This window comes from Scyliorhinus torazame, chromosome 19 (genome assembly GCF_047496885.1).
Source record: "Scyliorhinus torazame isolate Kashiwa2021f chromosome 19, sScyTor2.1, whole genome shotgun sequence".
Lineage (NCBI taxonomy): Eukaryota > Metazoa > Chordata > Chondrichthyes > Carcharhiniformes > Scyliorhinidae > Scyliorhinus > Scyliorhinus torazame.
Genome location: NC_092725.1, coordinates 59,437,799 through 59,460,778, shown reverse-complemented (window position 1 = coordinate 59,460,778; position 22,980 = coordinate 59,437,799). Strand labels below are relative to the sequence as shown.

Here is a 22,980-nt window from a genome sequence, read left to right as displayed (position 1 = left end):
AGGCAGAAATTAGCATTCTGGTGATCAATATATATTTCTTTGATATTTGCTATTAAGTGTGCAGACTTCTGTAGTTTGATGTCTTCTATGTTGGCTAGTTTAGTGCAATATGATGGTAATGGAATGTTAACAAACTGCAGTTGATATCATTTTAAAGGCTGCCATTCTTCACTGTTCTTTATTTAAAACTTTAAATTTAAATAGTTTGTATTGTAAAATAGATGAAAGAGTGCTGATACAAAAAATATTGTTATTCCAGTGGTCATATTGCAGTGTGTTGTAGAAATTTCAATTGAAAATGTTTTGTCAAAAGTGATGAATGATTTGCATTGAAAAATATGGAAGTACAACAATTGGATCAGGGCAATTATTGCATTCAGTTTGTGTTGTAGTCATGACACGATCCTAAAAACAATTGATTCATATCCATGTAATCAATTGAAAAAGACAAAATTGAGACATTATTAAAATTGGCTGCTTGTAATACCTGAGCAGCTGATCGTAATCTAATGAAGCCCATAGCCATGAAGTCAGATCTTATTTCTGTTACCTGTTTTGTATATAGATATTCCCACCAGTTAACACAGACATATCTACATCATCGTCATCACACCCTCTAAATGCAGGTGATGTCTGCCAGGCTTTATGATTGTGCATCCTGTGGTGACTCAGCAGACTCCTACTGGAGACACCGCTCTTTCGGCAGAGAGGACAAAATAGTTATCTTGAGGAACGGGGATTCTCAAGCCAGGGTTCTGCTTTCTCTTTTTCTACTTGCGCCACTTCTCTGCAGCAGAGTTTGAGGTCAGTTTCCGATTGTTGGATGAGGCACTGCCATATGGTACAGTTTGCAAAAAGTTCCTCACATGCATATTATTGTTATTGATGGGGTGACTTCAGAAATTGTTGAACACTTATCATATCTCAGCAGCTACCTTTCTCAAAAGTTCACCACCGAAGAGGGCTTCCAGCACAGAAGCAGCAGTGTCAAAGTAGCCTTCCAAAATTGCAAAATCAGTAATTTGACAACAGACATTTTTAATGGGACAAAAACTTTAGTCTACATCATTGTTGTTGTCACCATTCTTCTATATGCCAGTAAGACTTGGGTGCTGAAGAATTTCAATCAGCGGTGTCTCTAGTTTACTCAACATGAGCAGACAGGCAAACAAACTCTAGTACTCTAACAGAAGCCAATTCTCCAACATTGGAACCATGGTCCTGTGAAATTGGCTCTGTTGCCTTGCACTGCATCTGAGTGCCAAATAATCTGCTTCTGAAGCAGATCTTTTCAAAACTTAAGGATGGTATCCAACCTCAAGGAGGACAGAGAAAATATTTGAAAGACATTTTACAGGCTTCATTGAAAAATTGATCTTTTTTAAATGCAACATCTATACTTACCATAGTTCCCAGTTTGTAGGCCTGATGCATACCTATCGTTCTATTGCTTCAGTGAATATCAATGGTCATGGTTTCCTTGAACCGTTTGTTTTTCAAGTCTACACTGGCTGTATTTCTGGTATTGATTTTTCACACAAAAAATTTATTTTCTCCTTTATCACATTTTTTTCAAAATTTACAGCAACAAATAATCAATGGTATCAAATACAATGTCAATCCCCTTATCAACAATAATCCCATACCAACCCCCAAACAACAACCCACATGTCAACACAAATTTCTGGTATTAAGTGAAGATCCGATTTTGGAATTTGTCTTGAGAGAGCGTGGGCATTGTCTTTTCAGCCAGCAAACTTGAGTGTTAATTACATTGGAACAAAGAAAAGTACAACTCAATGCCCTAACTAAAAAAACCCTGCCTGTACTCAGTCCATATCCCTCTATTTTCTTCCTATTCATGTATCCATCCAGAAGCCTTTTAAATGTTGCTAATGCACCTGCTTCCACCACATCCTCTGGCAGCGCGTTCCAGGCACCCACCACTGTCGGTGTGGAAAAACCTACCCCGCACATCTCTCTTAAACATTCCTCCTCTCACCTTGAACCCGTGCTCCCTTGTAATTGACACTCCACCCTTGGAAAAAGTCTCTGACTATCCACCCTGTAATGCCTCTCATAATTTTGTAGACCTCTATCAGGTCTCCCCTCAGCCTCCGTCTTTCCAGTGAAAACAATCCGTGGTTTATTCAGCCTCGCCTCAAAGCCAACACCCTCAAAACCAGGCAACATCCTGGTGAACATTTTTTGCACTCTCTCCAAAACTTCCACGTCCTTCTGATAGTGTGGTGACCAGAACTGCACTCAATACTCCAAATGTGGCCAACCAAGGTTTTATATAGCTGCAACATGATTTCCCGACTCCTGTACTCAGTGCCCCGGCTGATGAAGGCAAGCAAGCCATATGCCGCCTTAATCATTTTGGCCACCTGTGTTGCCACCTTTAGGCAACTTTGGACCTGCACACCCAGAACCCTCTGTATGTTAATGTTAACAGTATAATTCATGCTATATTTGATCCTCCAAAATGCATCATTTCACATTGGTCCGGATTAAACTCCATCTGCCATTTCTGTGCCCAAGTCTCCAATCTATCTATCCTGTTGTATCCTCTGACAATCCTCGGCACTATCAGTAACTCCGCCAATCTTTGTGTCATCCGCAAACTTACTAATCAAACCACCCACATTTTCCTCCAGATCATTTATATATGCTACAAACAACAGAGGTGTAACACCACTCACACTTTACCTCCACTCTCACAAAGAACCCACTCATCCTAGCCTTAGTTAATTGAGCCCTATGTACCACCTGAAGCTGAATCCCTACGAAGGACCTCCCTCCTCTCTCTCTCTCTCTTCCCCCCCACCCCCCAAAACGTCCAAAATAGGTCCTAGCTCCCCTTCCCACTTCTCCCTCATCTGGTCCAGCTAGGCAGCTTCCATTGTTATCATCTGCTTATAAATATTTGAAATGCAAGTATTCACATTTAGTAAATTATAATAAAGAATTTTGCATCTTGCACTCAGATGTTTCCTCAAAGTGTCTCGCCATCCAGATGGTCAGTATGTACCTTTCCTATCCAGTATCTAATCCTATGATAGCATGGGGTGGAAACAATGAAGCATTTTGTGTGAATTGGATCTCCTGTGTTCCCCAATATATCTTTCTCCTGTATTCTTGATGTTGCATTAATGTGTGCGCTAGTGAAATGAGTTGAGTTGTAAATCAATAAATTGACATGAAATCTGCAAACAATTTAAGGTTTACAGTGCATTTTTTTTCATTTTGTAGTGTTGATTGAGATAAAGAAAATAAAGCATGCCACAGTATATCCCTGTTAGCAAGATAAATTCACTATTTTGACTGGCTATTGTTGGATCTAATTTTAGTGTGTTCTTGCCTTCTGTGTCTGAGTTCCAGCCCAGATTCCTGCAGACAGCTTTTGTAACCATTCTACCGGATCTAATAACTCCTCCTTCAGCCCCACCCTCCCCCCGCTTCAATTAAAATGAGTTCTGGCCTTCTATGTGAATATTTGTGTATTTTGACTTGAATGTCTTAAAAAAACCTTTATTGCCTGAAGTTAATGTGGTGTGTGGGAAGCCGCATTTCTCCAGCTGATTCATCTACATCTAAACCATATGTGTGCTGTGGATTCAACCCCATATCTGCTGAATTTAAGTTGCTATCAGTTGATAAATTAATGTGAAATCCCTTCTTTAAAAAAATATATATATTTTATTCAAGATTTTTTGGCCAAACATAACAGTACGTAGTGTTTCTTTTAAAACAATAAAGCAATATAAATAACAGTGGCCAGTTTTAAACAAATAAATAAATAATATATGAACAGAAACAAAAACCAAACTAAATGGCAACTGCCTTGTCAAAAATAAATACTCTCCAAAGATACAATCCAACAGTCCAATATACATTACCTAAAACACGTGCCTATACATATACAATAACATCCCTGAGAGTCCGTCCGATTCCTCCCCCCCCCCTCCCCCCTGGGTTGCTGCTGTTGTCTTCTTCTTTTCCATTCCCTCTATCTTTCTGTGAGGTAGTCGACGAACGGTTGCCACTGCCTGGTGAACCCTTGAGCCGAACCCCTTAGTACGAACTTAATCCGTTCTAACTTTATAAACCCAGCCATGTCGTTTATCCAGGTCTCCACACCCGGGGGTTTGGCTTCCTTCCACATTAACAATATCCTGCGCCGGGCTACTAGGGAGGCAAAGGCCAAAACATCAGCCTCTCTCGCCTCTTGCACTCGCGGTTCTTCTGCAACCCCAAATATAGCCAACCCCCAGCTTGGTTCGACCTGGACCCCCACCACCTTCAAAATCACCTTTGCCGCCCCCACCCAAAACCCCTGTACTGCCGGGCATGACCAGAACATGTGGGTGTGATTCGCTGGGCTTCTCGAGCATCTCGCACACCTATCCTCTACCACCAAAAATGTACTGAGCCGTGCTCCAGTCATATGCGCCCTGTGTAACACCTTAAATTGTATCAGGCTTAGCCTGGCACACGAGGACGATGAGTTTACCCTATGTAGGGCATCAGCCCACAGCCCCTCCTCAATCTCCTCCCCCAGCTCTTCTTCCCATTTCCCTTTCAGCTCATCTACCATGATCTCCCCCTCGTCCCTCATTTCCCTATATATGTCCGACACCTTACCATCCCCCACCCATGTCTCTGAGATCACTCTATCCTGCACCTCCTGCGTCGGGAGCTGCGGGAATTCCCTCACCTGTTGTCTCGCAAAAGCCCTCAGTTGCATATACCGAAATGCATTCCCTTGGGGCAACCCATATTTTTCCGTCAGCGCTCCCAGATTCGCAAACGTCCCATCCACGAACAGATCTCTCAATTGTGCTACCCCTGCTCTTTGCCATGCTCCAAATCCCCCATCCATTCTCCCCGGAACAAACCTATGGTTATTTCTTATCGGGGACCGCACCGAGGCTCCCGTCTTTCCCCTATGCCGTCTCCACTGCCCCCAAATTTTCAATGTAGCCACCACCACCGGGCTTGTGGTGTATTTCTTCGGTGAGAACGGCAACGGTGCCGTCACCATAGCTTGTAGGCTAGTCCCCCTGCAGGACGCCCTCTCCAATCTCTTACACGCCGCTCCCTCCTCTTCTCCCATCCACTTACACACCATTGAAATATTGGCGGCCCAGTAGTACTCACTTAGGCTCGGTAGTGCCAGCCCCCCCCTGTACCTACTACGCTGCAAAAATCCCCTCCTCACTCTCGGGGTCTTCCCGGCCCACACACAACTCATAATACTCTTCTCGATTCTTTTGAAAAAAGCCTTCGTGACCACCACCGGGAGGCACTGAAACACAAAAAGGAATCTCGGGAGGACCACCATTTTAACCGCCTGCACCCTACCTGCCAGTGACAGGGACACCATGTCCCATCTCTTAAAGTCCTCCTCCATCTGTTCCACCAACCGCGTTAAATTAAGCCTATGTAATGTACCCCAATTCTTGGCTATCTGGATCCCCAAGCACCGAAAGTCCCTTGTTACCTTCCTCAACGGTAAATCCTCTATTTCTCTGCTCTGCTCCCCTGGACGCACCACAAACAACTCACTTTTCCCCATGTTCAATTTATACCCTGAAAAATCCCCAAACTCCCCAACTATCCGCATTATCTCTGGCATCCCCTCCGCCGGGTCCGCCACATATAGCAACAAATCATCCGCATACAGAGATACCCGGTGTTCTTCTCCTCCCCTGAGTACTCCCCTCCACTTCCTGGAACCCCTCAATGCTATGGCCAGGGGCTCAATCGCCAGTGCAAATAATAACGGGGACAGAGGACATCCCTGCCTCGTCCCTCTATGGAGCCGAAAATAATCAGACCTCCGTCCATTCGTGACCACGCTCGCCATCGGGGCCCTATACAGCAACTGTACCCATCTGATATACCCATCTCCAAAGCCAAATCTCCTCAGCACCTCCCACAAATAATCCCACTCCACTCTATCAAATGCTTTCTCGGCATCCATCGCCACCACTATCTCCGCTTCCCCGTCTGGTGGGGGCATCATCATTACCCCTAGCAGCCTCCGTATATTTGTATTCAGCTGTCTCCCCTTCACAAACCCAGTTTGGTCCTCATGAACCACCCCCGGGACACAATCCTCTATCCTCGTTGCCATTACCTTGGCCAGAATCTTAGAGTCCACATTCAGGAGGGAAATAGGCCTATAGGACCCGCATTGCAGCGGGTCTTTTTCCTTCTTTAGGAGGAGCGATATCGTTGCCTCTGACATAGTCGGGGGCAGCTGCCCTCTTTCCCTCGCCTCATTAAAGGTTCTCATCAGTAGCGGGGCCAGCAAGTCCATATATTTCCTATAGAATTCAACTGGGAATCCGTCTGGTCCCGGGGCCTTACCCGCCTGCATGCTCCCAATCCCTTTCACTACTTCCTCCGTCTCAATCTGTGCTCCCAGTCCCGCCCTCTCCTACTCTTCCACCTTAGGAAATTCCAGCTGATCCAGAAAGCACATCATTCTCTCCTTCCCATCCGGGGGCTGAGCTTCATATAATCTTTCATAAAATGCCTTGAACACTCCATTCACTCTCTCCGCTCCCCGCTCCATCTCTCCCTCCTCATCTCTCACCCCCCCCTATCTCCCTCACTGCTCCCCTTTTCCTCAGTTGGTGGGCCAGCAACCTGCTCGCCTTCTCCCCATATTCGTACTGTACACCCTGTGCCTTCCTCCATTGTGCCTCTGCATTACCCGTAGTCAACAAGTCAAATTCTACATGTAGCCTTTGCCTTTCCCTGTACAGTCCCTCCTCCGGTGCCTCCGCATATTGTCTGTCCACCCTCAGAAGTTCTTTCAACAACCGCTCCCTTTCCCTACCCTCCTTCTTTCCTTTATGTGCCCTAATAGATATCAGCTCCCCTCTAACCACTGCCTTCAGCGCCTCCCAGACCACTCCCACCTGAACCTCCCCATTATCATTGAGTTCCAAGTACCTTTCAATACACCCCCTCACCCTTAAACACACCCCCTCATCTGCCATTAATCCCATGTCCATTCTCCAGGGTGGACGCTGTTCTTTTTCCTCCCCTATCTCCAGGTCCACCCAATGTGGAGCATGATCTGAAATAGCTATAGCCGTGTACTCGGTCCCCGTCACCTTCGGGATCAGTGCCCTTCCCAAAACAAAAAAGTCTATCCGTGAATAAACTTTGTGGACATAGGAGAAAAATGAAAACTCCTTACTCCTAGGTCAACTAAATCTCCAGGGGTCTACTCCTCCCATCTGCTCCATAAAGTCCTTAAGCACCCTAGCTGCAGCTGGCCTCCTTCCGGTCCTGGACCTCGATCTGTCCAGCCCTGGGTCCAGCACCGTATTAAAATCTCCACCCATTACCAACTTCCCCATCTCTAGGTCCGGGATACGTCCTAACATACGCCTCATAAAGTTGGCATCATCCCAGTTCGGGGCATATACGTTCACTAAGACCACCGCCTCTCCTTGCAATTTGCCACTCACCATCACGTAATTGCACCCCCCATGTTGCTCCCAGAAGTCAGCAAACTCTGGCCGACCTCGGCTTCCCCCCCGTGACCTCAGCTCCCACTGTGCGAGGCCCCCTCCTTCCTGCTTCCCTGTGCCCGCCATGATTACCATAGCGCGGGAACAAAGCCCGCGCTTCCCATTTGGCCCCGCCCCCAATGGCCGGCGCCGCCAGCTCCTCATCCTCCCTCCCCCCCCTCCCCCACGACGTGGGGAAGAGAGAAAAGTTACACGGTCACAGGATTAACAACTTGGGAAATCATCTTTCCCCCTTTTCCCCCTCTTCACCCCACATATTCGCCCCACCACTTTGTCGCAAACGTTCTTTTTCTAGCCCGCTTATTCCAGTTTCTCCTCGACAATAAATGTCCACGCCTCTTCTGCCGTTTCAAAGTAGTGGTGTTTCCCTTGATGTGTGACCCACAGTCTTGCCGGCTGCAGCATTCCAAATTTAACCTTCCTTTTGTGCAGCACCGCCTTGGCCCGATTAAAGCTTGCCCTCCTTCTCGCCACCTCCGCACTCCAATCTTGATATACGCGGATCACCGCGTTCTCCCAACTACTGCTCCGAGTTTTCTTTGCCCATCTGAGGACCATCTCTCTGTCCTTATATCGGAGAAATCTCACCACTATGGCTCGAGGAATTTCTCCAGCCCTTGGTCTTCGCGCCATAACTCGATAGGCTCCCTCCACCTCCAACGGGCCCATCGGGGCCTCCGATCCCATTAACGAGTGCAGCATCGTACTCACATATGCCCCGACGTCCGCCCCTTCTGCACCTTCGGGAAGACCAAGAATCCTTAAATTCTTCCTCCTCGCATTATTCTCCAGCACCTCCAGCCTTTCCACACACCTTTTGTGTTGTGCCTCGTGCATCTCTGTCTTCACCACCAGGCCCTGTATGTCGTCCTCATTCTCAGCAGCCTTTGCCTTCACGACCCGAAGCTCCTGCTCCTGGGTCTTTTGCTCCTCCTTTAGCCCTTCAATCGCCTGTAATATCGGGGCCAACAGCTCCTTCTTCATCTCCTTTTTAAGTTCTTCCACGCAACGCCGCAGGAACTCTTGTTGGTCAGGGCCCCATATTAAACTGCCTCCTTCCGACGCCATCTTGCTTTGTGCCTGCCTTCCTGGCTGCTGCTCTAGAGGATCCACCGCAATCCGGCCACTTTCCTCCCCTTTTTCCATCCGTGTCCAGGGGGGATTCCCTTCTGGTTTACCGCACAGTGTTTTTAGCCGTTAAAATTGCCGTTGGGGCTCCTATTAAGAGCCCAAAAGTCCTTTCCACTGGGAGCTGCCGAAACATGCGGCTTAGCTGGTCATCGCCGCACCCGGAACCTCCGTGAAATCCCTTCTTAATCACAAATCACAACACAGGACAAGTTTGGAGAGGGGTTTAATTTAAACAGTGCTGATTTCTCCTCTCACCCGCTGTCCAAAAGCAGAACAGTGTTTTGTTTTATAAGTGCTGTTGTGTTTCCCAACCCCTTGAGTTTTGCTGGGATCTAATTTTCTAAATACAGTCCTGCAGTAAACTTGATGGGGTGAACTCGGAAGGTTAGTTTATTTTCACACACAAAATGCTGGGGGAGGGGGGGTTGCTGTCACTACATAGCGCCCGGTGCTCACGTAGTAAAGAGGAATAGAGAAAGAAGCATTTACAGGGCAAAGACCAAAGAATTATTGTTCACGTGAGCCCCGAGTCCAAAAGTCAAAGTCAATGGTGTATCGTTTCACAGAGGTTGGCAGGCTGAACTGATGTGGGATAAGTTACTTTTCCAGCAGAGTTGACTTCCATGATGATATAGCTATTCGGAGGTGAATCAGTCTTGTAGTCAATGGCACAAAAGGTCGAGTAGAGACAGTATTGATGGGGCCAGGCATTCAAACCTGGACAGAGCCCCCTTTATGCACTGTTGCTAGGTAGATGGAAAGATGGCAGACAGCTTTGCAGTTCCACAAGGCACTGTAAATGGCTTAACTAGTGAGGTGGGGGGTTGCGGAGGGGGACGGGGGGGGGGGGAGCCTGGTCAGGGGGCAAGTGGGTAACATGTCACAAGGCTCTCATTTCTCCACTATGACTGTGACAAAGAGTGTGTATCCCTTATTGTCGCAGACGGGTTGGCCAGGCATAGCATGTGAAATGTAGATGGCCTCCATATAGTTCCCTTTGAATTTGGTCTCTGCAGCCCTCAGTCACTAGGGTCTTATCCGAATTACAGAGATGCAAATTTCTTTGATACTGCCAAATAACTCTTCTTGCCAAAATTAGACATTGCTTTAGCCATTTTGAAAGCGCTATTGTCCAGTTTTGAAATTATAGAAATTAGCCAGAAGGAGCAGGATCCTTGGGCCCCCTGACAATATAAACTGGAGAATGAGTTTGAAATATGTCTTGGGACTGTACATTGAACATATTAATTGTAAAGGAATATGAACACTGGAAGGTAGATTTTACTTTCATTTTCTAAGTTTGCTGAGGCTACACCACATGGCACTTCTGGCTTGGGTATAATAGTCACCATATGCAGAGTTAAAAGATGCTGCAACACAGCCACAAGAGAACATTCTTCCTCAAGTGTGAATCTTTGATGCTAGCAGCCTTAGAGTCAATTAATTCTGTAGATTTTTTTGCAATAGTAATTTTGTGAGGCCACCAATGCCATCGAGCTGTCAGACAAACAAGAGCATGATTTCATAATCGGAAGAACATAGAGCACACAGTGCAGAAGGGGGCATTTGGCCCATCGAGTCTGCACTGACCCACTTACGCCCTCACATGCACCCTATTCCCGTAACCCAATAACCCCTCCTAGCCTTTTTGGTCACGAAGGGCAATTTATCATGACCAATCCACCTAACCTGCACGTCTTTGGACTGTGGGAGGAAACCAGAGCACCCGGAGGAAACCAGAGCACCCGGAGGAAACCCACGCAGACGCGGGGAGAACGTGCAAACTCCACGCATACAGTGACCCAGCGGGGAATCGAACCTGGCACCCTGGTGCTGTAAAGCCACAGTGCTAACCATTTGTGCTACAATGCTGCCCACAAGAGTTGGGGCTTAAAAGATAGTTTTCTGTTGCATCAGTTATTTAGTTACAACTGGAGAGTCCAGATTCTCAATTCATATGTGAAAATGGGTATGAACAAAGAAGGGCACTTGTACTCGCTTGAATCTTGAGTACAATTTAACGGGAAAAACTGAGTCCCGTTTTGGGGGTGTTTAGCAGGGTGTTTTACGCCGCCTGCAGTGCAGCGAACGACCCGGCTATCAAACGGGGCTCTTTTTTCCGACCTTGGCGGGAACGCCAAGGTGCCAGCTGGGTGGTGCCAAGGTGCCCACTTTCTGGGTGGTCGGGCTCTGGGAAGCGGGTACCCTGACACTCCCGCTGGCGGCCCGAACTCGGAGTTCAGTTCCCCAGTGCTGAGTGTGGGCTAAAATGGTGAGAAACTCCCCATTCCCAAAAAAAGTGACTGCCTTTTTATAGCGGTGGGGAACTCGCCGGCTCTAACTCGCTGCAAAACCCGCCACAAATGAACAGAAATTTTTCCATTAAATTCTGCCCCATGTCTGGAATGCAGCTATTATCTGTAGAACTGTGCTCGAACGTGAATTAACCCATTTGAGAAGAGTATCTCTTTTTGCATCAGTGAATCATTTTTCATATTTTTTGCACTTGTCTTTCTGACTTGAGATGGAAATTCAATAATTACCTAAGAATGAACATTTGCGTATTGGGAGTCTGTCCTCACTGGGATGAGATTGTTTAAGCCTCATTTCTTTCAGAATATTGGTGCCAATAATGAGAGGTTTGATCCAAGAATTGTGAAACAATTGTGTTTCATATAAAAAAAAGCTGTACAGTACATTCCACAGATACCTGCTTTGATTTAGGCAAATGTTGCCATGACTGCAGAGGCAGATGAAATGTTAACCAAAACTGATCATTAAGAAAATAATAAGGGTGGGATTCTCCGGACCCCCATCCATGTTTTCCTGCGTGGCGCTCCCACGCCAGCAGTGGGATTCTCTGTCCTGCAGCCAGCCAATGGGGTTTCCCATCGTGGCCACCCCCTGCCGTCGGGAAACCCACGGGTGTGGGTGTGCTGCTCGCGGTCTGGAGGATCCTACAAACAGAGAAATCCGCAACAGATCTTTCTGAAAGTTATCTGTGCATGCAGTTAAAATTAATTTTAGTTGGCTGTACCCATATCACCTAATTTGGAGACTGGTTTTAAGATATTAGAATATTGGAATATACTGAAGAATAGTTGATCATTCAGAGTGGTAGCACAGTGCTTAGCACTGTTGCTTCACAGCGCCAGGGTCCCAGGTTCGATTCCTGGCTTGGGTCACTATCTGTGCGGAGTCTGCACCTTTTTCCCATGTCTGTGTTTCCTCCGGGTGCTCCTGTTTCCTCTCACAAGTCCCGAAAGGCGTGCTGTTAGCTGAATTGGACATTCTGAATTCTCCCTCGGTGTAACCATACAGGCGCTCCTCTCTTTGTCGTGTTAATGTAAGCCTACTGATTCATAGAGGCTGCAGGTGTTCAGGTTCCAAAGAACACTAGAAAGAAGCTTCCATTAGTTGGCTTCCTTTTATAATAATCGTCTTGAGTATAAAGGGGTAATTTTCACCTTCACCATTTTATCAGTAATCTCTTGCCATTGCAAAACCTATGTGAATTTCATCCCATTACAATCCACAGAAGTAAAATCCGACATGTTCTATATTCACCTTCATGCTGGAAGAAATGGATTTCTGGGACACATTAATTCACTGAGGAAAAGCTTATTTTTGATGAGAAGATACACATTGTTCTTACAGTAGGGAGCAAATTGGATTGAACTTTCCACATTCAAAGTTATATTTTTTATCAAAATCTTAATTCCACAGACATAAAGTAGGAACTTGGAGCCCTGCAGGCACATCAAAAAACTCTTCATGGAGAATGCATCTGGCCGTGGTAGCTTGTGGACAGAGGCTGGAAGAAACTTTAACAATGCTGAAGTCTGCAGTTATATTTAGTCAGAAACCACTTCACTTCCACATATTTGCAGAGGATGAACTCCATGCGAAATTCAATAGCTCGGTATGTACCTGCATTGATATTTAACTCATTTTCTTGTTTAAATAGACTTATAAAGAAATGTAATAAGTGTCCCATAGGTATATTGAATTTGATTAATTCAAAAGTTTTAAAATATTTCTATTTAATGTAGTTACTGCACTATTTTTCCCTTTCTGCCATTGCCATTGTTTAGACAGCTGGGTGGTAATAGTAGCCCTGTAATAGCTCACTTAGGTTATTTTCCTAGCCATCCCAGACTGAAGAGATACTTGAACACCATTTAGTACATTCCCATTGCAAAATAGATAATTGGATTGGCAGCAGAAATTGTCTTAACATGTATTCATTTTATTTCAAGGTGGCATGTTCCTGGAATGAATTTTGCTGGACATCCCCGTTAGTAATGTATCTCTATTTTGCACACAGCTGGAAACCTGGAAAACAGCATTTCATCAGAAGTTCAGTCACACCATCTACCCAATAACATTTCCAGCTGAGACTGCAGTGGTATGGAAGAAATTGTTCAAGCCCTGTGCTTCACAGAGACTATTTCTACCTGTAAGATTAATTTTTTGTTACAGTTACTTAATATGGCTTCTCTGTAACTAACATGATCTGAAAAAATCGTTTAATTCAGATTGCTACCATGGATCTTTGTTTAGATACTAGTGCCTCAAAATTTGGGACTTTTTCTCTGAAACTAGAACCAAAAATAATTGGAATATCCCAAAGATATAATTTTTCAAGGAAATATGTGGAAAACTCTGACTTCTTGCAGTTAGGTGTACTAAGTTAGGCTTGTCATTCAATTTGACTTCCCATTCAAACAAGCCGAACATCAGAAATCTATATTTGGGATTAAATTATGCGTGCAATCTAATGGCCGTGTTGTGCTTAAGCAAGAGCATAACAAGGCCGTTGGTTCCTGGGAGAGGCCAAAATTGAGAACCATGCCGGGCACCGATCTGTTTGCAATCTAACCGCCCTGCCATCACTGACGAAATCAGGATCCCCCCAAAGCGCAGCGAGAAACCAATAATCACCACTTAAGGCCAATCACCATACAATTAACAGCCTATCTAACGACTTCCTGTAAGCTAACGGCCTACCAGCAAGTGGTCACATGGGCACCGATTAATACTCCTTTTTAAAAACATGAAGCTGGCGGAAGGACTGCTGTGGGGATCCCCGGGCATTGTGCCCGGGTGCACTGGGGTTTCTGCCCTGGCGCTCCGAGGGGAGTGGGGGGAGCCCCTGGGGGCCAGCCTCCGATGAGGTGGGCAGCCATGGGGTGGGGAGGTTAAGGAGCACTGGAGTGGCCACGAATTGCCTCGGCTGGAAGGAGTGGAGGAGATGGATTTCTCAGCACCTGCAGGTCCACCATGTCACCCCCTTGATCGTGTATTCCTGGGACAACCCCAGCCCCACCGATCACCCCTAACTTCCACTGACCGCCTAGGCCGCTGGCTGTGTGGCTGAAGGCTATAGTTAAGTGAGTACTTCACACCTCCCAAGTGGGAAGGTGTGCCATGTAGCACATGGGATTTATTGCCCACCATCCTAATCAGACACTGTGCCTGAACACTGCAGGAGACAACACCACGGACACAGCAGCCAACATCCAAGCACCCAGGGGCTGGGCCCCAGCAATTCCGGCGACCAGAGAGTGCCATGTGCACCGGGGAGGGGACTAGGGCCCGGTCCAGGTAACGTTACATACGGGTCTCTGGGGTACAGGGTGCAGGGTCCAGTAGGCAGGGGCCTACGTTGTGTCTAGGTGTGTCCCCAGGATGCACATCAGGGGTGGAGGCAGCCTGCTGCTTCCTGTGTCTCATGGCCTTCGATGCCCCTGGCAGGTGTCCTCTGGGGGGCTCCTGGGGCTGCAGAGTCCGGCGCATTTGCCGGCAGCACAATGCTCCACCGTGCCACCCTGTTCCTGGTGCTGACTCCAAGACGTGCTGTTGACAGTGAGGTGAGTCTCGGGGGAGTGGGCGGCCACCGTCGCCACTTCGTAGGGTGGCTCGGGGTTGGCACCTAGCGCCCCCTCCTCCTGGTCGGTGCCCAAGGGCCATAGGGGTCACATCAGAACGCAGGGGATGCTGGATTGAGCGGCTCCCCAATGTCCGTAGCATGATATCGACCCCCTTGGCAGTGCTCATCAGTGACTAGGTCATGCTGTGGAATGCCCTGCGACTGGGACACGTCCCCCAGCAACCGGGACATGTCCTGCAGCGCCTCTGCTATGTCCACCTGTAACTGGGACATGTCCAGCAGAGCCTCGGCTATGCTGACATAGGACAGGGAGACCTCCCCTAACGAGCAGGATGTGCTCTGGAGGGCCTCGGCAATGCCCACCTGAGACTAGGACATTCTCCGCAGCATCTCATCAAGGTCCACTTGGTACTGGGTCAAGCCCCCCAGCGCATGGAACATGCTGTTGAAGCGCTCAGCCATGGCAGTCACTGACTGACACTCCTTGGACACCTTCACATGCTGCCGACGTCATCCTCGCATTGTTGGCTCGGTGCTACGCATTGCTGCCGCCCTCTCCTGTGCCTGTAGCCTCTTGGACTTCTCCAATCAGCTACGGACTTGCTGGAGGGTCGTTGACAGCCCCCTCAGAATCTCACGGCCGCACCCTAGGGTCTGCATCAACTCCGGGTAAGCCTGGTTCAGAGGCTCAGCATCTGATGGGGGTGTCCTGGGATCCAGCAGACCTCCGAATACTGTCTCGTCTGGGCGTTCCTGACTCCACCTGATGTGCATCAGCAACTATGTGGTGCTCACCCGAAAGTGCCCCAGGAGCCTGTCCACAAACACTGCTTACTGAGGTGTTTGTCTCTGCTGGTGGAGGGTGGGGATGATATCCGTGACGCATCTCCGGTGTATCCTCTGAGGTGTTCTCATGGGGGTGGGTTGGTATTGGGAAGGGGATGAGGAATATGAGGGGTGGGATCGGGAGTAGGAGAGAGGTATCAGGAGGAGATGTGGGCGGTACTGCTGGATATGGGTGGGGCAGAGCACAGAATGGACGGGAGTGGTGCCAGGTGCATTCTCGTGTCTGGGGAGGTTCTGGTGCCAACCAATCCATGCAGCCCGGTGGAGGGCATTGATCTTCTTACAGCACTCGATGCTGGTCCTCCTGGTCACGCTCTCTGAGCTGACAGATACTTCCACTTTATCCCAGGCAGCACTGGCTGTCCTGTGACTGACCCTCCGAGACCGTTGAGGGAACATGGCATCACATCTGGCCTCCAAAGCGTCTGACAATCTGCCCAGGTCGGCACTGCCGAATCGTGGAGTTGGTCTCCTCGGTGCCATGGCTGCGAGCATTGGATGTGCATAGGTGGTTTACGAGCTGCTCTCCCTTGTTAGCGAGGGCTGCAAGCACAGCCCTGGCGAATCAGCCAGTCGGAGCTCATTGCAGTGTGAAGCCTGTGGGACTCGTTAAATGGGTCAATTAACATTTTTAGCGGTGAGGGCCTGGCCGGTCCAACGTTGGAAATCTCTCTGCTCACTTGGAAACCTTTTGGTTAAGTCGTGCCCTATTGGTTAAATCGCGCCCTATATACCTATATATCAGCTGCAGTAACATTGATATTGTACCAGCACAGTAACATTGATATTGTACCAACAGAGCAACCTTCATTTAGTATCCAGTGCTGGAGTTAAGATGGCAAATTAACTGAAAATTACATGGCGGAGAGTGTTTCACTTTTGGGTTGCATGAACATCTTTCATATCCCTCCCATACTGTGAAAGAGGATGACAGTGTGAAACTAAGCAGAAGTTCCAATTTTCTTGACCTGAACAATATCTTCTATGTTCAAGCCTTTTGGCTTAAGTATTGAACCAGTCAGAAAATGTTATCTATAATTCAATTATTGGTGTTCTATAGGTTCTAGTTTGTTATTACTCAAGAACTGTCTATAGTCCAATATATTAATAATTATGGTCAATTATGTTCAAATCCCTCAACTTCCTTATAAAAGTTGTCCACCGCCTCCAGCCATTCTATCTCTTGAATCATCAAATTTGGAATTCGGTCTGTGCAACCTTCTTCCTCCATTCCATCAGCTCCTGGAATTCTGGGTTTCAGAGGTGGAGTGGTGTGGCCTCTCGGGAAAGCAGCAACAGCCAAATTTGTTGCACCACAGTTGGCTGTGTTGCACAGGAGATGAGGAGAAAGAATGAGAATGCAATAGTTACAGTGGATTCAATTGAAAGGGGAATTGTAGGCTTTTCTGTGGCCACCAACAAGGATAAAGGATGTTATGCTGCCTCCCTGGTGCTAAGATCAAGGATGTATTAGTGCGGCTACAGGATATTCTGGAGGGGGGGGGGTGAACATCCAATGGTTGTGGTACACATGGCGTGGCACCGTGGTTAGCACTGCTCCCTCACAGGGACCCAGGTTCTATCCCCACCTTGGGTGACTGTGGAGTTTGCATGTTCTCCCAGTGTCTGCATGGGTTTCCTCCCACAGTACAAAGATGTGCAGGTGAGGTTGATTGGCCATGCTAAATTGCCTCTTACTGTCCAAAGGTGGGGTTATCGGGATATGGGAGGGGGGGGGGGGCGATGGGCTGAATGGTCTCCTTCTGCACTGTAGCAATTCTGTGACCTATGTTAAGTAAAAGAAGGGATGAGGTCCTAAAAGCCGAATATAGGGAGTTGGGAAGTAAGTTAAAAAGTACGATCTTAGGATTACTACCAGTGCACTGTGCTAGAGTAGAAATAGTAGGATATATTGGATGAATACATGGCTGGAAAGATGGTGCAAGGAGGAGGGTTTCAGATTCCTGGGACATTGGGACCAGTCTGGGGGAGGTAGGACCAGTACAAATTGGATGGATTACACCTGGGCCGGGCCAGGACTGATGCCCTAGGGTGTGTACTTGCTAGTTCAGTTGCGGAGGGTTTAAGCTAGCCTGGCAGGGGATGGGACCCTAAGCAGGATGTCGGGGAAAGTGAAACAAGGGCGGTAATAAAAGAAAGAACAGTAAAGTGGAAAAAAGTACACATGGTCATCAAGGACAAGAGGCAAATAGGGCAAAAAGAACAATTAGGATGATAAAAAGAGCAAAAAAGCAAGCATAAATTCTTTGTATCTTTATGCACAAAGCATTCAGAATAAGATAGACAAACTGACAGCACAATTCAAGCTTAAATGGATATGATCTCATGGCCTTTATGAAGACGTGTTGGCCATGGAGGAGAAGGTTGCACATTTGATAGCTCCCGTCTGAGACGGACTTTTGGACCTTTTCCCCCCGTTTTTTTAACTGATTTTATTGGATAAAGTGGTGAAGAGTGAGACAGTGAGGAGAAATCCCCCTCCAGTGTATGGAGAATTGGACCAGAAGTGGCCGTGTGAGAAGACAAAGTTCTACAAGGAAGACGCGAGCAGAGCTGGCAACGCGGGAAAGCATGGCGGAGCAGCAGGGCCGCAGGGAGACGGCACAGTGGTCGACGGAGCAGCTGGTGAAGTTTTTTTAAGATTGCTTCGCCAAACTTAAGAAGGACGCGCTGGACCGGATCCGATCAAGGCTTCGATTGATCAGGTGGTGCAGAATCAAGAAACGCACGGACGTGCGATCTAAGAGGAATACCTAACCGTGCTGGAGACCAAGGTGGAGATGATGAATGACCGCCAGAAAAGAATGCAGGAGAGGCTGGAGGACCTGAAGAACAGGTCCAGGAGGCAGAACCTGAGAATCGTCGGCCTCCCTGAAGACAATGACGGATCGGATGCGAGGGCCTATGTGATGAACATGCTGGAGAAGTTTTTTGAAAAAAATAATTTTTATTAAAGGTTTTCATAAAATATCAATAACAAAATGAGAATGAAAAAAGAACCCAACAGGGTTAAGTACAAAACACAATCTAAAAAAGCAACCTCCCAAACCGCACCCCCCCTCCCCGTACCTAAATAATAAATTAACATTAACACCCCGACTTAAGACAACAGGTGTATACACCCCCTCAGACCCTTCCAGTGTAAATAACATAAACAAAAATAAAGTAACCCCCCACCCTCCGAGCTGCTGCTGCCATTGACCAATGTCTATCGTTCTGCCAGAAAGTCTAAGAACGGTTGCCACCGCCTAAAGAACCCTTGTACCGACCCTCTCAAGGCGAATTTCACCCTCTCCAATTTAATGAACCCTGCCATATCGCTGATCCAGGATTCCACGCTTGGGAGCCTCGTATCTTTCCACGGAAGGAGAATCCTTCGCCGGGCTACCAGGGACGCAAAGGCCAGAATTCCGGCCTCTTTCGCCTCCTGCACTCCCGGCTCCTCTGCCACCCCAAATATTGCGAGCCCCCAGCCCGGTTTGACCCTGGATCCTACCACCCTCAACACCGTCCTCGCTACGTCCTTCCAAAATTTCTCCAGCGCTGGGCATGCCCAGAACGTATGGGTATGATTTGCTGGGCTCCCTGAGCACCCAACACACCTGTCCTCACCCCCAATGAACCTGCTCATCCTTGTCCCGGTCATGTGTGCCCTGTGCAGCACCTTAAACTGTATGAGGCTGAGCCTCGCGCATGAAGAGGAAGAGTTCACCCTCCCTAGGGCATCTGCCCACGTCCCCTCTTCGATCTCCTCTCCCAACTCCTCCTCCCACTTACCTTTCAACTCCACCACCGAGGCCTCCTCCTCCTCCTGCATCACCTGGTAAGTTTCCGAGATCTTCCCCACTCCCACCCACTCCCCCGAGAGCACCCTGTCCTGTACTGTGTGTGGCAGTAGCCGTGGGAATTCCACCACCTGCCGTCTGGCAAACGCCCTTACCTGTAAGTACCTGAAGGTGTTCCCTGGGGGGGAGCCCGTACTTCTCCTCCAGCTCACCCAAGCTTGCGAACTTCCCGTCCACAAACAGGTCCCCCAACTTTCGTATGCCTGCCCTGTGCCACCCCGAAAACCCCCCACCTGTTCTTCCTGGGGCGAACCGGTGGTTCCCCCGTAATGGGGTCCACGCCGAGGCCCTAACTTCCCCCCCTATGCCGCCTCCACTGCCCCCAAATTTTGAGGGCCGCCACCACCACCGGGCTCGTGGTATACCTCCTTGGAGGGAGCGGCAGCGGCGCCGTTGCCAGCGCCCCCAGACTCGTACCCACACAGGATGCCGTCTCCAGCCTCTTCCATGCAGCCCCCTCCCCCTCCATCACCCACTTGTGCACCATTGTCACATTGGCGGCCCAGTAGTACCCACAGAGGTTGGGCAGCGCCAGCCCCCCCCTATCTCTACTCCGCTCCAGGAACACCCTTCTCACCCTCGGAGTCCTTCGCGCCCACACAAACCCCATTATATTCCTGTTAACCCGCCTGAAAAAAGCCTTCGGGATAAACACGGGGAGGCACTGGAACAGGAACAAAAACCTTGGGAGCACCGTCATTTTGATTGACATGCACCTTACCCGCCAGGGACAGCGGCAACGCATCCCACCTCTTGAACCCCTCCTCCATTTGCTCCACCAGCCTTGTAAAGTTAAGCCTATGCAGGGCCCCCCAGCTCCTGGCCACCTGGACCCCCAAATATCTGAGACTCCTCTCCGCCCTTTTTAGTGGGAGCTCGCCAATCCCCCTCTCCTGGTCCCCTAGCTGAACTACGAACAGCTCGCTCTTCCCCATATTGAGCTTGTACCCCGAAAAGTCCCCGAATTCCCTAAGCATCCTCATTACCTCTGGCATTCCTCCCACCGGGTCCGCCACATACAGCAGCAAGTCGTCCGCATAAAGCGACACCCTATGCTCCTCCCCACCCCGCACCAACCCCCTCCAGTTCCTCGACTCTCTCAGTGCCATAGCCAGGGGTTCAATCGCCAGTGCGAAGAGCAGGGGGGACAGGGGACACCCCTGTCTCGTTCCTCGGTGCAACCGAAAGTACTCGGACCTCCTCCTATTTGTGGCCTCACTCGCCATCAGGACCTCATACAACAGCCTAACCCACCTGACAAACCCCCCAAACCCGAACCTCTTTAGCACCTCCCACAGGTACCCCCACTCTACCCTATCGGAGGCTTTCTCAGCGTCCATCGCCACCACTATCTCCCCCTCCCTCGCCGGCATCATGATAACGTTCAAAAGCCTCCGCACATTCGCATTCAACTGTCTCCCCTTCACAAACCCCGTCTGGTCTTCATGGATGATCTGCGGCACACAATCCTCAATCCTCGTGGCTAAGACCTTCGCGAGCACCTTGGCATCTACATTTAGCAAGGAAATCGGTCTGTAAGACCCACATTGCAGGGGATCCTTGTCCCGCTTCAGGATCAAGGAGATCAGTGCCCGGGACATCGTTGCCTCATTGAAGGTCCTAACTAACAGCGGGCCCAACAGGTCCATATATTTTTTATAGAACTCGACCGGGAAACCGTCCGGCCCCGGTGCCTTCCCCGCCTGCATGCTTCCCATCCCTTTGATCAGCTCCTCCAGCTCAATTGGGGCCCCCAGTCCCGCCACCAGTCCCTCTTCCACCTTTGGAAACCTCAATTGGTCCAGGAAACGGCCCATCCCTCCCTCCTCCCGTGGGGGCTCGGATCGGTACAATTCCTCGTAGAAGTCCCTGAAGACCCCATTGATGCCAACCCCACTCCACACCACGCTCCCTCCCCTGTCCTTAACTCGCCCGATCTCCCCAGCTGCGTCCCGCTTCCGAAGCTGATGCGCCAGCATCCGGCTTGCCTTTTCCCCATACTCGTAGACCGCCCCCTGGGCCTTCCTCCACTGCACCTCCGCCTTCCTGGTGGTCACCAGGTCGAATTCGGCCTGGAGGCTGCGCCTCTTCCTCAACAATCCTTCCTCAGGTTCTTCCGCATACCACCTGTCTACCCTCACCATCTCCCCCCACCAGCTTCTCCCTCTCCCTCCGCTCCTTGTGGGCCCTGATGGAGATCAGCTCTCCCCTCACCACCACCTTCAGTGCCTCCCATACCATCCCCACTCGGACCTCCCCGTTGTCGTTGGTCTCCAAGTACCTCTCTATACTTCCTCGGACCCGCTCGCTCACCTCCTCGTCCGCCAACAGCCCCACCTCCAAGCGCCACAGCGGGCGCTGGTCCCTCTCCTCCCCCATCTCCAAGTCCACCCAATGCGGGGCTTGGTCCGAAATGGCTATTGCCGAATACTCGGTATCCTCTACTCTCGCTATCAGCGCCCTACTCAAAATGGAAAAGTCGATTCGAGAATAAACCTTATGGACATGTGAGAAGAATGAAAATTCCCTAGACCCCGGCCTTGCAAATCTCCAAGGGTCCACCCCTCCCATTTGGTCCATAAATCCCCTCAACACTCTAGCCGCCGCCGGCTTCCTACCCGTCCTAGACCTGGAGCGATCCAGTGCAGGATCCAACACCGTGTTAAAGTCTCCCTCCATTATCAGGCCCCCCACTTCCAAGTCTGGGATCCGACCCAACATACGCCGCATAAAACCCGCATTGTCCCAGTTCGGAGCATACACATTGACCAGTACCACCTCTCGCCCTGCAACTTACCACTTACCATTATGTACCTACCGCCATTATCTGCCAGAATGCTCGACGCCTCGAATAACACCTTCTTTCCCACCAAGATCGCCACCCCTCGATTTTTGGCATCTAGCCCCGAGTGAAACACCTGACCTACCCACCCTTTCCTCAGTCTTACCTGGTCTGCCACCTTCAGGTGTGTCTCCTGGAGCATAACCACATCCGCCTTGAGCCCCTTCAGGTGCGCGAACACGCGGGCCCGCTTAACCGGCCCATTCAGTCCCCTTACATTCCAGGTTTTCAGTCGGATCAGGGGGCCACCCGCCCCCCTCCTCCGCCGACTAGCCATGACCCCTCCTCGGCCAGCCACGCACCCGCACCCCACACCCGGCCCGTTCCCCACAGCGGCATACCCCTGTCTCGACCCACCCCACTCGCTCCAGCTCCTTCTTGATCTTAGCAGCAGCAACTCGATGATCCCCCCCCCCCCCCCCCCCCCCGGCTAGGACCCACCCTAGCTGGTTTACTCCCCCCATTGCACTTCCGCAAGTCAGCTGACTCCTGCTGACCCCGGCCACTCCCGCCTCCCCTTCGACTCCTCCCATTGTGTGGCACACCCTCCTCTCCCGCTCCCCATTCACAGGCTCTCTCCCCCCCCCCCCCCCGAACCAAAAATAGGCATAACATATTCACCGCAGTCCCCAATCGCCCATCCCGACCCTCGGTCTGTGTCCAGCTTCTCGGCCTGAACAAAGGCCCACGCCTCCTCCGGAGACTCAAAATAATGGTGCCGGTCCTTGTAGGTAACCCACAGTCACGCCGGCTGCAACATGCCAAACTTGACCCCCTTCCTGTGCAGCACCGCCTTCGCTCGATTGTACCCGGTCCTCCTCTTCGCCACCTCCTCTTCGCCACCTC

General features: G+C 49.5%; 1 protein-coding gene across 3 annotated transcripts in view; it reads left to right on the top strand.

Moving 5' to 3' along the window:
- The window catches only part of LOC140396154 (glucoside xylosyltransferase 1-like), a 149,924-nt gene that overhangs the window by 47,810 nt on the left and 79,134 nt on the right, over positions 1-22,980 (top strand). For all 3 annotated transcript variants that reach the window (XM_072484376.1, XM_072484375.1, XM_072484377.1), the window contains 2 exons: positions 12,414-12,609; positions 13,015-13,146. In XM_072484376.1, coding sequence (XP_072340477.1) covers positions 12,414-12,609; positions 13,015-13,146 — 328 coding nt within the window. The remainder of the gene's footprint in view (positions 1-12,413; positions 12,610-13,014; positions 13,147-22,980) is intronic.